The 16,135-nt window shown below is 38.8% G+C and overlaps 2 protein-coding genes across 2 annotated transcripts in view; one reads left to right on the top strand and one right to left on the bottom strand.

Annotated features, from left to right (window-relative positions):
• Positions 1-1,748, top strand: part of LOC107743956 (protein FRA10AC1-like) — a 12,461-nt gene extending 10,713 nt beyond the window's left edge. The window contains exons 10-14 of the mRNA XM_016557414.1: positions 402-444; positions 537-655; positions 901-945; positions 1,249-1,336; positions 1,485-1,748. Coding sequence (XP_016412900.1) covers positions 402-444; positions 537-655; positions 901-945; positions 1,249-1,336; positions 1,485-1,527 — 338 coding nt within the window. The 3' untranslated portion in view covers positions 1,528-1,748. The remainder of the gene's footprint in view (positions 1-401; positions 445-536; positions 656-900; positions 946-1,248; positions 1,337-1,484) is intronic.
• A 2,290-nt stretch (positions 1,749-4,038) lies between these two features.
• On the bottom strand, positions 4,039-15,097 carry LOC107743955 (phosphodiesterase 6C, cGMP-specific, cone, alpha prime). The gene is made up of 22 exons (XM_016557413.1): positions 14,475-15,097; positions 12,546-12,698; positions 11,777-11,866; positions 11,560-11,700; positions 11,402-11,476; positions 11,258-11,322; positions 9,742-9,808; positions 9,202-9,249; positions 8,868-9,017; positions 8,640-8,783; positions 8,496-8,561; positions 8,240-8,386; positions 7,540-7,647; positions 7,351-7,460; positions 7,178-7,265; positions 6,993-7,093; positions 6,801-6,908; positions 6,659-6,722; positions 6,496-6,570; positions 6,316-6,399; positions 5,959-6,112; positions 4,039-5,269 (listed from the first exon to the last, which is right to left on the bottom strand). Exons 1-22 carry the CDS (start codon positions 14,940-14,942, stop codon positions 5,214-5,216), a joined length of 2,562 nt encoding a protein of 853 aa, XP_016412899.1. The 5' UTR covers positions 14,943-15,097; the 3' UTR covers positions 4,039-5,213.
• Between the last annotated feature and the right edge of the window lie 1,038 nt (positions 15,098-16,135).

Here is a 16,135-nt window from a genome sequence, read left to right as displayed (position 1 = left end):
CTATATATATATATATATATATATATATATACTGTATATACACACACATATATGTACACACACACACACACACATTTGATGATTTTTTTATATATACATATATCATCAAATGTTTGGAATACTTAAGGTGTTCCAATGTTTTTGAAAGATGTCTCTTATTAAAGCTGCATTTATTTGATCAAAAATAAGTAATATTGTAAAATATTGTTACCCTTTAAATATATATTGTATTTATTTATTTATTTAGGAATCCCAATGTGCATGGTTTACTCAATCAGCATTAATACATTGTAAATGTTGCGTTCACTGTTACATTTGACATTTTTTTTTAATTCAGATAAAGTCAAAGGAATTTGTTTCAGTCTTTTTAAATATTGACCTATCGTCACATTATTTTCAAGGTCTGTGTCCAGAGTGTTCCTTTAAACTAAACCATCATCACAAGTAAGAACATTCAGCCATTACGAACACAATTACATCTTCAGATATTCTTAGACCTGGAGACCTCGACTTTTAAACTGTGATACCTGTTCCAGGAGAAAGGAAGTAACAGTGAAGAAGAGACGGCGATCAAAAGAGAACGTGGACAAGTCACTGTCAAAGACATCCAAATCATCCAGAAAGCACAAGCGCAAACACAAAAAGAGGCGCAAAGGCAAGTACATTTTCATTGCAAATCAAGCTTCCAAACATTTCCCAAGACATGGAAGATTAGGAAAAGCATTTCACTGCCTGTATATGCTTAACTTTGTTGTATTTTTGCAGTGGTGTTTTGTACTCTAGTTAAGGTCTTTAAAAGAACCAGAAAAAACAAAACAAAGGAATGCAAACTTGGTTTAAATTCTAGAGTTTATGTTGACCAAAGTTGCTTGTTAAATAAAACCATTTTTTTCTGTACAGAATACTCATCTTCAAGTTCAGAGGAGTCCCAGGGTTCAGATAAAGGTATGCATACCACTTTTTCCACCAAAAATGACTAATGGCTGTCATCTAGCACCCTCAGGCAGAGAATGTACTCAGTATAGCTTAATAACTAGACCTCTGAAACAACTCCACTAACATCTTTATTCAGACAAATCCCAGGTAATAGCAGATTTTGGATGGGGCATTTCAATCCCTGACCTTAAATATTGCACGTGGGCATGTAACTCACCCCACACTGAATAGTTCTTTTACCACAAAACCTTTATCAGGCATAAATCCTGCTATAGCAAGAGATATGTGAGTCTGATGCGGTGTGTTCTCCAGATGCAGAGGGTGGAGAAGAAGAGGAAGAGGGTCCTTCAGAGTCAGACCACTGGAGGGGTCCAGCGCCCACCGTGGAGGAGAAGTCACGGTGAGTCCCGTTTATGAATCATTACGATATATTTTACTACAATGTGGAGTATATATACACATAAATGTGAGAAATGTGTTTCTAAAGCTCTTGAATGCTGGGAATGTTTTTCTAAAAACGTCTGGTTCTGCGTCTGGTTCTGTTTCAGGGAGGAAGAGTTTGACGAGTATTTTGAAGACATGTTTCTCTGAGTCGAGGAAAGGAAGATCCAAGAGAATCTCATGCCTACTGTTTTCTTTTATACCGGTTAGCTTTGTTTTTGAGAAGTGTAGTTTGATTACAATTTGGTGATTATTATTTACATTTTTTGTAATCATTTCTACTGGGTTTCATTCAAGCATAAAATGTGCATGTGTAGGCCTTATTCATAAAACATTACCACATTTTGTGTGTGTATGTGTATATGTATGTATATATATATATATATATATATATATATATTCATAGAAATTCATAAAAGTATTATGTCAGTTATTGTTGCATTGTGAACACACACATTCAAATTTATACAAAAATTAATTGTGTATATATGAGCAATATTACACTTGTATTATTTTTAAAATTATATGTGTGTGTGTGTGTGTGTGTAAAATTATATATATTAGTGCTGTCAAATGATTAATCGCGATTAATCGCACGGTGGGGACCTAAATTGTGGTCCCCACGGGTACAAAAGCTTATAAATCATACAGAATGAAGTTTTTTGAAAATCTCAAAATGCAGAAAGTTTCCTGTAAGGGGTAGGTGTTGGTGTAGGGCAATAGAATAAACGGTCTGTACAGTAGAAAAACCATTATGCCTATGGAGAGTCCCCACAAGGATAGCTGACCAGACGTGTGCGTGTGTGTGTTTGCAATTGACATAATTGCACAAAAATGAAATTATAAAGCGCTTGTAAAATCGTTTTTATGTATGCATGCAACATCTGATATAATAGTTTTATGACTGATTCGTGGAAATATTTGTTCTGCTCAGATTTTGTATGAATGAGTGTTTATCAGTATAAGTGTTTGTTTACTTACTTTTAATGTTTAGTGAGCTCAAATAATTATACTGAAGAGATATTTGGGTTCCTGTAAGTACAGCAGTCAATAACAGTATTTTAGGAACCCATAGTTAACAAGCTACTGAGTTTACAGGCAGACCCTATCAATGTTTGTTTAATCTGACCCATTAAATGTTGACAGAATGACATACGTGCTGTTGTCCCTTATGCCTTGAAATCACAAACGCATTAGCACTGGGTTTTTAAAATGGACAGACTTTCTATTTTATACCCCTCACGTCAGCCTCTCGGGGCAAGCTCACTTGGTCACGGTAGACTGTCAGACTGCCCCGGGCCTCGGCTTACCCAATGGTGGCTGCCAGCCAATCAATGTGAAGAATCAGTCAGATGGGGTCAGAAAGCCTTTTGTTCACTCTGATCCGTTATTCAGCATGTATAAGTTCCCATGTGATTGCATTTTTGATGCATTTCTGTGTTTCCACAAATCATAAAATGACAGGTGGAGTCTAGAGTTATAAAAGTTAAGCATGAAGCCTTTGGCTCTATATTGAAAGACCCATAGAAAGAGAAGTCGTTTGTCTCGGCTGTCAGCCAATTACCTGAGCCTCTTTACCTGGGGATGATCCAGCTTTATTAGGTAATCCGCTGCATTATAGAAAAGTCAGGAGAGGTTCCTCCTGACATGCCCTCTAAGCAACCTAACAGAACTGTGTGGTCACAGAGACCTCAAGCTAATAGCGGATATGGTCAAAGACTACTTGAGACTCTGGAAAGCTCAGAATAATGTCTTTATTTGTTCACGTGACATCATTTACAGTATATGTGTGGTAGTATTAAGTAAATAAGATGATCGGATATCAGTCCCACACTCACTCCAAATGACAGTAGATATTATTATACACAATCCTAGCAAAATGCATTAACCTGAGATGAGATTTACTCACATTTGGCCTCTTCAGTCTGATCTGGACTTAGAGGGTTTGACATTTAAGTGTAGTCACTAGTTCCAGTGAAGTTATTTAGACTGCCGTGGCCCCTGTTATTGGATTAAAGGCCTTAACTGATTTTTCTAACAAGCGGATATTGCATAAGATTATATTTTTTTCAATGCATTTACTACATCTCTCCATAGGTTACTTGTTTTTGTCGGTGCCTGGTGTTTTTTCTAAAGCAGAATGACCTATTTTTGATATCAGTGGTTCATTCGCTAGTTTTAACAGTTACCGCTGTCATCAGATTCTCAAAAGATCAGAAAAGAGAGACTTTGACCTCACGAATTGGGTTTGTGCTGTCTGCCAGAGGAGATATCTAGAGGCTTCAGTAGTCTGCTTTAAATAAGCATGGTATTTAAAGATTAAAATGGAGTGAATCTCAGGAGCTGCTCCCCCATCAAACTCACTTCAAATCTCCTTATAGGTTTACATGTTCAAGTACTGACCGTTCCCCCCTGCCTTGTCATAGCATGCAATGCACTTTCTTTAAATATTCCCTGACGTTTTGTATGCCCTGCTATGTCTCCATAGAATACCACTTAAACATCATTTAAATGTTTGGTATCAACAAATAACTCTATGTTATCAATTGATATTCTATGTAATACACTCATATTCAATAATACATTATGGTTGAAAACTATGTGTGATGCTTAGATATCAATAAATGATTAAAGAACAAACATCAAACTTCTGGTCATAAATGTTCTCCACATATTCACAGAATTAGCCATGTCGCATTCTCAGCTTCATCTTCTTTAGAGAACAAAAAAGTAGAAAAGACATCCATCCAAACACAACTGCGACAAGCAGATGCAAATGCAACTTACAAGATCTTTAGCCTTGGCAGTGCCATCTTTCCTTTGAACAACTCGTAGTCAGTGTGCAAGACTTGTAGCATGAGATCTTTGTGCATTTCACAAAGCGCTTGCTAATAAGCTTCTAAAAGCTTATTCAAATGAGTTGGTCCTTCAACCCTAAACAAAGCAACTGAAATTTATTAAAATATGCATTGCGGTAGTTTAAAAGTGAAGTGTGTAATTTAATGTGATGTTAAAATGCTTTCACCCCAGGTTAATATGCAGAGAAATCTAAAAGAAGTCGATTTCACAAAAAAAAGTGTTCTGCTGCTATTAAAACATTAGGCAGCCCAACAACAGAAACACCAATGGTGTTTGTTTGGGGGCGGGGCTATCTGTGTGTTTGACCAATTACAGATGAGGGGTGTGTTGAGGAAACTTGTTCGAAAACAGTCAGCATTTTTGCAATTCTCACTTGGTGGAGAAATTACACACTTCACCCTTAAGTGTGATTCAGTGAATTCATCAAAAAATAAATATCAAATTGGAACTTCTATGAAATCGAGAAGTATGCTATTTTGAGAAATTAGCAACTGGTAAGAAAGTTGTTCATATGTATTGCTCTAATTCTTAATGTTATGCTGTTTACATGACATACAACAGTCTTGAGAACTGTTATGGACTCAAAAGCCGTACTTCAGGTAAGCTCTGTGAACTACAGCACAATAAACATTTGTAGAGTTGTGTTTTCGGCCACCACTGTGTGGCAAGTTGCATATGCAGTACTTCCTCCAGCGTAGTTAGTTGTTAAAAGGTACAGTCGAGGTGAAATCAGTGATTAGGAACAAGCTTGAAATTGTCTATATGGTGCTCTAGGCTGGCACCCCATCAGAAAGAACATCTGACAGGTACAGTTCTTCCATTTCTGGTGAATGCCTACGTGTTCACTTGGAGAAGGTACTTCCGAGGAAATGAGACAGAAAGCTGGTGAAAATGTAGTGGTCCTAGGAGCACGTTTCACCTCCCTCTACATGCTGGCCCAGACTTCTCTGTGGCTCTGAATTTCTGTCAGATGATGTTTAAAATATGGTGCAGGTTTTGGACTTTCCTCCCTCTCCACCATCCTCACCAGCGGCTTCAGTGAAGAAAAAAATAGACGACAGAAAATCAAGTTGCTGCAAAGTTATGACCGTTCCCCCAAGGCCATGAGGTCGGATTAGCACAAGGTATGCCATAAACATTTTCAAAAGGTTCAAATATGTAGAATCTGGGTACTATTATGCACCCTTTAGGGGTAAGTAAGGTACAAAAGTGTACCTTTGGAAAGGGTCTCTTTTTTTTGCATCCCTTGCCATTTTCTGATCTGCTTACAGGGATAGTTCACCCAAAAATGAAAATTTTGTCATTAAATACTCACCCTCATGTCGTTCCAAACTTTGCTCATCTGCGTTCAAGAATTGTTGATTAAAGTCGTTATTCTTGTTTTCTTTGCACACAGAAAGTATTCTCGTAGCTTCGTAAAATTACGGCTGAACCACTGATGTCACATGGACAATTTTACAGATGTCCTTGCTACGTTTCTGGGCCTGGGAATTTTTCAGTTGCGTTGCATTGTTTCTGCGCGCAGGGTCAGAAAGCTCTCATATTTCATCAAAAACATCTTAATTTGTGTTCCAAAGATGAACGAAGGTCTTACAGGTTTGGAACAACATGAAGGTGAGTAATTGATGACAGAATTTTAATTTTTTGGGTGAACTATCCCTTTAATCTACAATCCCTGTCCACAAACGAACAAAAAGATGTCAACTATTGGGTCCAACATACCTTTTTTAGCCTGCTCCTCTTCTAGTCGTTTTCGTTCATTCTCTATAGCGTCTACTTTTGCTTGATAAATATCAGCCAGCTCCTTCCAATGGACCCTGTTGTTGTTCAGGCCATCGAACATGGGAGTGATCTCTTTGTGGAACCTTGAAAATTCCTGTACGAGAAAAGAGGCCTGTTACTGCAAGCATTGACAAGCACACCAGTAACTGCCAATCCAGCATTCCCTGTCAGAAGTTCAGAACACTTAAGCAATGTTGTGCTGACATGCCAGGAAGAGGCCATTATGGACAGATGCCCCAATTACATGGATGTCTGGATTGTGCAAAACAAAATTGATTGACAGTTGGGTGGATTTACCTTGTACACAAACGAGCACACGAAGTCAATGAAACCACACTGCATTTTCGGAAGTTCATCCGACTTGTTCCTGTCCATCATGGGCTGAGAAAAGATTCAAAGGATACGTATTCTCATTCAAGCACTACTTTTATCACAATGCGACCTTTCTAAAAGCAAAACTGATCTCCACAAACTTACAATGGGTTGTTGGTCTAGCACAGTCCTCTCCAGGTCTCCCTGCTCCCAGAATTCAGCTGCCACCATGAGAGCCACCTTCGGATAGAGTGTGTTTAGGTTAAATGAATGTCTTTTAACCCAATGCTGGATAATCCTAGCCATGAATAACCAAAGTTGCACCTACTTTGCTCTGGACCTCCCATGGCTTGGTAATGGCAGACAAGTCACATCCAGTCATCATCATTGCCCTGTTTGGAATCAAACACATGTTCATACAATTCAGTATGTTCTCAAGTAGCAGGGTTCTACTGAGAAGTGATGCTTACATAATGATTTCCTTCCTAATGGGATTGTTGGACACATAGGCAATCGCTTCCTTCTCATCAGCCATTGGTTCGGTGGCATCGACGATCTTCTGGAACATGGTCCTTTTTCTGGGTTGGGAAGAAAATGGGATCATCATCAATACGATATGTTTAAGAGTGTCTCTAGGTGAAGGCATGCTCTTGAGAGCTTACTTGAAATACAAGGCCAGGTCAGTCGCAATGATACAGACATCGTGCAAGTGCTGGACTGTCTCAAACTGGCGTTTCTGCAGACTTTGGAAAATGTTAACGCTCTGTAAAAAAAGAGCCACAAAATAAAGTTGACCTGGCTGTCATATTGAGCTCTGGAACACTTTGTGCTTTATGACATAACAAACCTCTTCTGCCATCAGCGTCTTGCTGTAATCAAGATGGTGCCTTTCCAAGATGGAGGAGCCATGGAGCTTGGCCAGTGGTGATGTGCTCCTGCATTGGAAATGGATTGTGAGTAAAATGCCTTCTGTGTCTTTTTTGAAAATATTAGTAGTAAAAAATATATATGCTAAATTACTTTGTCTGGTAGAGATTGTTGGTACCCCTGTGGTCAATGTCGTGACAGAATGCAGCCGCTACCATCGCAAAGGCATCAAGGTCGGAGTAGTATTTTCTTAGCCTTCCAGTCTTTTGGGAAAGCAAACAATATTCAGTGTTACAGCCTCTTTGGTGGCAAATAGCATGATGTGTGGATTAAAAAACGTACTTGCAGAAGACAGAACATGGTCTGGCCCACGTTAAACCCGTGTCTCCAGTTATGGTAGGTGATATCTCTGTAGCCTTTTCGTACAGTGTACATCCATTTTGTCAGGACCTGGAGCAAGTGTAGACCCAAAAAAATGTCATCCCAAAACTGAAGGAACTACATGAAAGTCCAATAACAGTTGACATGTAATTCCTCATTTACAGATTTGTTGCCAAACAGTTGCATTCACAGGCCCAGATTTTTTTTTCCATAAAAAAAATGGAAGTTTGTGAATGGTGGACATCTGATTTCTGTGGAAATCTGCTGAGCTTTCTGGGTGAATCTGGTAATCGCTAATCACCTGCTAAAAATAAACACAGGCTCTAGTAATAAGATGAGTGCTGCTTGGAAAATTAGCCTTGAGCGATTGTTGCACTACACATCCATTTATATGTATGTGAATGCTGAAGACCGGCAACACAGACCTCTTCTGAATTAAAAGCACACTAACTTTAAGGCTGCAAATGTGCAGTGTTGCAGGAAATTGGTGTATTTTTATAGTTTGGATTTATTATTATTTGTTAAATTGATGCGTTTAAATAAGATACCACAGAGCATGAAATCACATCACGACTGTTGCACTGTTCAAAGAAATACAGTATACGGTAGTTTGACCGCCCCAATATATTATTTTGGAAATGATCGTAAAGTCCAGTCTCACCTCTGCTGGCACTTTGAACTTCTCTACCACTCCAAGTTCAAAGAAACAGCGAATGCCACACTTGATAAGGTCAAGCTCAGAGACAGGCAAGTCACTAAAACTAAATAATAGCAGATCGACATCTTTGGCTTCTGGAATGTTGGCTCTCTGTGTATTAAAATACAAGTAGATCAATTTAAAAAGTCATGTTCAACATTTAAGATCAATAATATGTTCGCTATGAATATATTGGTTCAGAGTAAAAAAAAAGTCATACCAAGAGTTTGTACATTTCTCTCTGATCGCAGTCCTCAGGGTTCATGTCAAACTTCTCCTTCGTGTTCTAACGAGCCAAAATTTTTTTAGTTAACATAATAAAGACTGCAGTTTCTTTAAAGCATGAGCTTGTATGATGCCTCACCAGAATCTGTTGGACTTCAGCTGGGGTGGCTTTGGTCTGGTACATGACCATTTCCGCTGCAATCTCTCTTCTCCACTCTGTCCGATTCAGTTTGTCATATGTGTCACAATTCAGTACAGACCATCCTAGGAACTGTGTTAGGGCCTAAAACAAAGTCAGAAAACCACATTAGTGTTGCAGCACAAGATTAAAAGGGGCTAACGGGATGGTGACCATTTAACGACTCACTTCAGTAATTTGTTCATCCTGCTCATCAAATGGCTTGCCATCTTTCCGATTGAAGAAAGTGGCAACACCCACAATTTCTTCTTTCTTGTTGACAATAGGAAGGGACAGGACGTTTTTGATGACGAAACCCGACTCGTCCACAGCTTCTTTCTGAAGAGTGAAGCAATTAAAAGAGTGGTATTTACATTCACCTTGTCAATAACCTAATCAAAATGATGACTAAAATAAATGTTTTCTGTCTCAGTTTGAAGGTTACAGGTTTGTGTCTATTTCATGTGTGGATCAGGAACAGTATGAGCTCTGAGAGGGTTTATCCTGGAATGGATTACAGTACCTGGAATGTAAAGTAATCATCAGCAGCAACATTCATCATGTTACAAATCTGGAGAAAGAAAAATAAAGCAAGATTTCCCTCAGTCAACATAAGCGAGTATGGTCACCCTAGATAATACAGCAAGTAGTCGTTTACCCCATTGAGTAGCTCATTTAACTTGGGTTAAGTCACTGGTCTCAAACTCAATTCCTGGAGGGCCACGGCTCTGCACAGTTTAGCTCCAACCCTAATCAAACACACCTGATCCAGCTAATCAAGGTCTTCAGGATCACTAGAAACTTCCAAGCAGGTGTGAGTTGGAGCTGGTTGGAGCTAAACTCTGCAGAGCTGCGGCCCTCCAGGAATTGAGTTTGAGACCTCTGGGTTAAATAGTTATTTAACCTGGGACATTTTTAGAATAAGTGTTTGTACAAGGGCACTGGTGAAACCAGAACTGAGCTTTAACCATTTTGTCACACAAACATTATTAAACAGAATTTTTGAATACCGTACCTTTACTATTTCATAGTATTAGATTTTAAGAAAATACTTTGGACTTACAAAGCCATTTTCAGCCACATAGGTGGGGAGGCCGCTAACAAGTGCCCAGTGGTCGACAGGAGGAGTTCTGGAAGCAGAAACATTCAAATGAGAGAGGCTGGTAAGCTAGTATGCTATATGGGCAAAAGTATGTGGACACCCAATTACGGCTACTCTAATACGTCTGTTGAACTGCTAGATAATGCAACCATCAAATCAGCCAATCACATGGCAGCAATTCAATGCATTTAGGGATGTAGACATGGTCAGGCGATCTGCTGAAGTTCAAACCGAGCATCAGAATGGGGAAGAAAGTTGATTTAAGTTGGTTAGATGGGCTGGTCTGGGTATTTCAGAAACTGCTGATCTACTGGGATTTTCTCACACAGTCATCTGTAGGGTAGCCTATATAGAGAATGGTCCAAAAGAGAGAAAATATCCAGTGAGCTGCAGTTCTGTGGGCAAGAAGGTTGCCTGGTATGGTAAGTCTCGATTTCTTCTGTGACATTCAGATGGTAGGGTCAGAATTTTATGACATGAAAGTATTGATCCATCCTGCCTTGGGTCAGGCTGCTGCTGATGCAGGTGGTGGTGTAATGGTGTGGGGGATATTGTCTTGGCAAATTTTGGGTCCCTTAGTACCAACTGAGCATCATTTAAACACCACAGCCTACCTAAATATTGTTGCTGACCATTTCCCTCCCTTTATGACCACAATGAACCCATCTTGTGGTGGCTACTTCCAACATAACGTGGCATGTCACAAATCTCAAATCATCTCAGACTGGTTTCTTGAACATGACAATGAGTTCACTATACTCAAAATGGCCTTCATAGTCATTAGATCTCAATCCATTAGAGTACTTTATGTTTGGGATGTGGTGAAACGGGAGAGTCACATCATGGATGTGCAGCCAACAAATCTGCAGCAGCTGAGTAATGCTGCCATGTCAATTTGGACCAAAATCTCTGCGGAATGTTTGTAGCACCTTGTTAAATCTATGCCATGAAGAATTAAGCCAGTTCTGAAGGCAAAACCCGGTATTGGTAAGGTGTACCTAATAAAGTTGCTGGTGAGTGTATGTGCCTGTTTAGAATTTCCCTTCAAAACTATAGGCATTAATAGAGAGTGGTCTTTCTGAAAAAATTCCAATAGATCAGCTTTTTGGGTTCCTCAAAGAACCTTACAGTGAACAGTTCTTAAAATAACTATTTTTCGTAGTGTGAAGAAGAAGAATCTAAAGAACCCTTTGTGCAGTTGAAAAGGTTCCATGGATGTTAAAGGCTCTTTATGGAACCATAGATGCCAATAAAGAACCTTCATTTTTAAGATTGAACGGTGTTCATTTGGGTTCAGGTCTGGTTCAGGCCTTGTGTACAGTTCTGTTTATTTACTGGAATAGCCAAACCTATTAGAAAATGGTGTCCAGATAGTGTTTCCCATGTAGTGTATGTGGTAGAATATGACTTACGACATTTGAGTTTTTACAATATGAGCAAAGAACGTGTTTTTATGCATTAAAAAAATTATGCTTACGGTATGACTTTGATCTCTTCTTTGCTCTCTAAGAGATAATCAATGATCTTGTAGAAGTTGATTTCCTGTTAGAAGATAGAAGAAGTTGTAATAATACTAGACAGCAATACTGACTTGTTTACCGAAGAGAAACAAATCTGTTACCCTGCCGTCAGGTGTCTTTGGGCCTTTGTACGGCTCCACATCTCCCAATTTAACCGGCCACTCATCGTAGAACTCCTAAACAATCAAAGCAAGGTTGAGTGTTTTCATGAATCGCTGATCAATGACCAAATGGAGGATGATCACCATATGTCACAAACCTTTTCTTTGGTCATGTCCAGAAGGCCGACAGAGTACCTCTCGCACTGGAGGTAGGTCCTGACGGTGTACAGGGCCTTGTGAAACTGTCGCTCAATGTCCGTCAACTCTTCAAACACTTTGCTCGCAGTCCATAGAAGAACCTGTGGCAGCAGTTTACAGTCAGAGTCAAGATCCAAATCACAGTCAAATATTAAGTGTTGTAGTCCGTAGCATTACCTGGCTTCTTCTAGATTCCACATTATACATGTATGAGGTGTAATGCTGTAGGGCAATGACTGTGGCGAAGGTGATGTACTTGGAGAAGAGCTGAAAAACATTTGTAAAACATTTACTTGATAAAAAAAGTGTCTATGCTTATACTGACAAAGTGAAATTGCAGTCTTAAAAAGGTCCGTTCACACCAAGAATAACTATAAAGATAACTGTAACTTTAATTATATTAGCATACACACCACAACGTTCTGTTTATTATAAGCGCATGCTGCAGTTTTGTCGTCTGCCGCTTTAAATGCTTGTGAGTCGGGTGAATTCTAATTGGCTGTCAACGTTTTAATCGTTCAGTTGGGAATAAAACCAAGCGGCAACCTCCCGCTCTCTCTCCAGCTCCCGCCTCTTTGCCCATCTTCGATTATCCGGGAGTGACGCGCGGTGACGCACTGCCAAGATGGCGACGGCCGCCTCCGCCCACTTTTGAGCTTAAAAAACTCTCTTCGGAACCCTACGGGTGACGTCACGGACACTACGTCCATGTTTTTATACAGTCTATGAATAAAACGTTTCTGGAAGAAATCCAGTCTCGTTAGTCTCGTTAGCGTTATAGTAGTGGTGTGAAGTGTGAACCTCATAGAATAGGGCAAATAATCTGATCAATCTGATTCAGCACAAATTTGAGGTCAGCATCACATGATTTCTGCTTTGCAGCTGTAGGCCCATAGTGACCGTTTTAAAAAGATTTTCACACCGATGTCATTTTTCAGATACTCACGTCTTCATCTGCTTTGGAGAATTCATTTCCTCCCACTTTGTTTATTACCATGACCACACCAAGTGGGTCTTTCCCGTTCATGAGAGGGGCAGCCAGCATGTTTTTAGTGGTGTATCCTGTTTGCTTGTCCACAAAATCACTGAATTTGGGATTCTAAGGAACAAATACATTGGTTAATGTTCCATACAGCTGTTTCATAATGCACTGGTTGAAACAGAAATGGGTTAAAACTGCTTAATACAAAATATCCATTAATTCCTCCACCATTTTAGCCAGTAGGCTACAGCATGTTTGCTTAAATTACAAAATGATAACATTTCTGTACATAGAATAAAAAATGTGAAACATATTTTCATATTATTAATATATATATATATTTTCAAACTCGAAAACTTAAGAACTGTTTCTAAATTAGATGTTTTAATCAGTCATAATAAGGGCTGCATCTATTAATTAAAATTATCTCTTTAGATAAGGCATTTGGATTTGTTCTCTTGTCACTGAGACTAATTCTACCTAAATTTACACTTCTGTGTTATGAAGGTTAATAGATTTAACCCTGTCTCGGCCACTTAAGCTGAGGTTGCACTGGTGTGCCATGATTAAACACCATGCTGGTATTTATAGCATACGTATCCATCTTTAATTATGTTTTATTATCATACTACTCATATAATGCATTGAAGGCTGTATGGATATGCTGGATGATATCAAATGTGTATCATGTTCTATAGTAAAGTACATTTTGTTTGGTAAAACTTTGGTATTTGACATTTTATTGTAGATTGAATGTATAAAACTTTGCAATGAATATAAATATGTAACATTTTTCTCAGCAGTTTTACCGTTGGCTTATTTAGAAAGCATATAAAGAGTAATTCTCACTTTCACAGTTTATTTTCATAAGTAATTATTCTTAATTATGAGTTAACAAGTGCTGATGCTTTGGTTAAAAAAAAAACTTGACAGGACAGTCATTTGTTGCTAAATAATATCAAGATGCAGCAGGCTATCAGGAGCAGAGAAAATAAGCAGCTTTCCTGCAGGGGGTTGACTGACCTCCACGGTCACCACGGGACAGAAAAAGTTTAATCCTTTGTCAAACGAATAGTCGACTTTCAGGTAACAGGCCTGCCTAATAAACCTAAGAAGATGATTTGCTTGCAACTTACCGCGTGTCTTTTTATAAATGAACGTGTGCAAAGCATATTAGAGCACTATAAAAAGCAAAAACACAGCTCTTGCTCTATAACCTAAAAAGGCTTTCCCCTCTGTAAGCTAATGTCATTTGGTTAATTCAGTCATATTAACATAATAATAATGTTTTTGACTATAATAATGCCAGTTATTTTAGCCGGCACCACGTTAAGAACATATTTTGAGTTGCTGACAAAACATGTTTGTTTAATGTGGATGATCTGCACAGGCTGTCATCTATTAAGAATATAAAAACAGTTTAATGGTCTTTTTAAAAACGGGGTTTCTGCAGTTCTACACACAATTTACACAGACGATACATAGCTATATGCTATTTGAAAAAAAGGAGGAGGATTTGCATGAAGTTAAAGTGGTATAACTTTATGTTTGTATGCAAAATAACAATACATTGATTATAGATACGTTTTATTTACCCTGTTTATTTCTTTGCTCCAAGTATTGTGGCATTTAAAAATTAGAAAATTTGATCTCAATCCATAAAGCAGCTGAATGCCTTCAAACTCTATAAATTACTTGCAATGTAACCCCCTTAAGTTGAAATTAATTTGTTATAATTTGCTTGTATATATTTTGGTATTAATTATTTGTAAATTATTTTGTTTTTAACTTTTTTTTTATTTTAATTCATTTGATACATGTAATATTTTTTGCAGAGCTTTAATAAAGGTTAAAAGGAGAGCTATAAAAGACAGCTTTGCCTCTTTTACTCACCTGTTTGACATCGGGAACATTAGCTGGTTTTTTGGTGGTCACTATTTGGCCAACTATGCCAATGTCAGTAGGGAAGACAATTTCAGATTGAGGGTTGACCAAGTTTGCCTCGTATTTCGAGGTAGGGGTGACATCGAAAAGACACGTAGCGAGCTCAGGGATGCCGTTTCTGGCTCGGTATATGAAATAGCTGCAGCGGTCTGCGTTCACCAGCATACATATCCTCTGCAGGACCTTGTGCATGGCCTTTTCCATAATGGGCTGCGAATGCATTTCTTTGATCATGTCAAAGATGATGGTGGCCTCCTGGATTTGGCTGACATCCTTGAACGAGGCCGGATCTTTGATGTCAAGGTTCTCGGCAAAAGCGGCGGCGATGACCTCGCATCGGACATTCTTGTCAAAATACTCTTTGGCAAACTGAGGGTTATTCTCCAAGTATTTTTCAACACTATCCTTGTCTGCCATTTTGAAGTGTGCTTCTCTGCTCGTCCTCTCACAGATTCATTACTTGTGGGGAGTCAGGATGAAAAGTGAAGCTTCTCAGTGATACCCTCCTTCAGATAGGTGCATCCTCCAGAGCAGAGATCAGTGCAGGTCTCCTCCGACAGGCTGCCAGAGAATAGTGTCTTACAGGCTGAAGGGATCAAAGTGGCTGCTAATTAAAGTGACGTCATGACATTAAACCCCTAAGCTTTCTTAACCTGCAAATCCCCACCATGATCATTTCATGTTAGACAATCCAGTCGGAGTCAAACACCTCTGTTTTCTCCTGTGGAGAAAGTGTCGGTACACGACATGATATTTGTCACATTGGTTTGTCGATTAGACTGATAGTGTTTCCGATCTAATACACCAGTGTTTATGGGTCCATTGAGCCCAGTATGCACACAGGGACAGCGTCTCTTATATATGCTTATAGCACTTGCTTAAAATCATAATATTTTCTACATAAATGGACAAGTGATATGTCAGTCACCTGAATGCAAATGTCTTGTAAGCATTGTCCTTATTAAACCTAGCTCTCAAGCTCTCCGAGTAAGAAAATAAATTCTCAGAATTGGGCTATTATTAGCAGTTTTTTACAATTTCTGCACCCAGAGAAGATGCTGGACACCCAGGATCTATTTCCAATGATAGGATTAGACCTGATCTGTCAGTCTGCCAGATGTATAGAAGGATCTGTCTCCTTTTTCTCTGATGTCGTGGAAGTGTCAGGCATCCAGAATGTAAAAAAGAAAAATACTTGCATCATATGTACCTGGCTTTGTAAATCCAGGATTAAGTAAAAGTGATTATCAGGATATCCTCTCTTGAAGGGACAAAGCCTGGCTTGGCACTTCAGAGCGCTCACACGTTTAAGTTCACAGCAAGGAGCCGACAGACAGAACAATGCTAAATTTACCACACTCACCATTAATTTAATTGGATGTTGATTGATAAAATATCACACATGCAATGTGTTAAATAGCCAACTGTGTATGTAGAACCTCATATGCCTGCATGTGAACAAAAACAAACAAATGCGTTATGTATTTATTGATGGACTTTGAGCAGACAAGTGCATGGAGAAGGTTTAGAGATATTAGCTTATTTTGAGATCTCTTCACCTCAGGCTTGCAGTAAAGTCTTGAGTTGTTGAGACCCTAGGGTTGGGTACC

The sequence above is a fragment of the Sinocyclocheilus rhinocerous genome, unplaced genomic scaffold (assembly GCF_001515625.1).
Source record: "Sinocyclocheilus rhinocerous isolate Xijiao unplaced genomic scaffold, SAMN03320098_v1.1 scaffold2572, whole genome shotgun sequence".
Taxonomy (NCBI): Eukaryota; Metazoa; Chordata; class Actinopteri; order Cypriniformes; family Cyprinidae; genus Sinocyclocheilus; species Sinocyclocheilus rhinocerous.
Note: the sequence above shows the minus strand (reverse complement) of the source record. Positions and strands in the feature narration are given on the sequence as shown.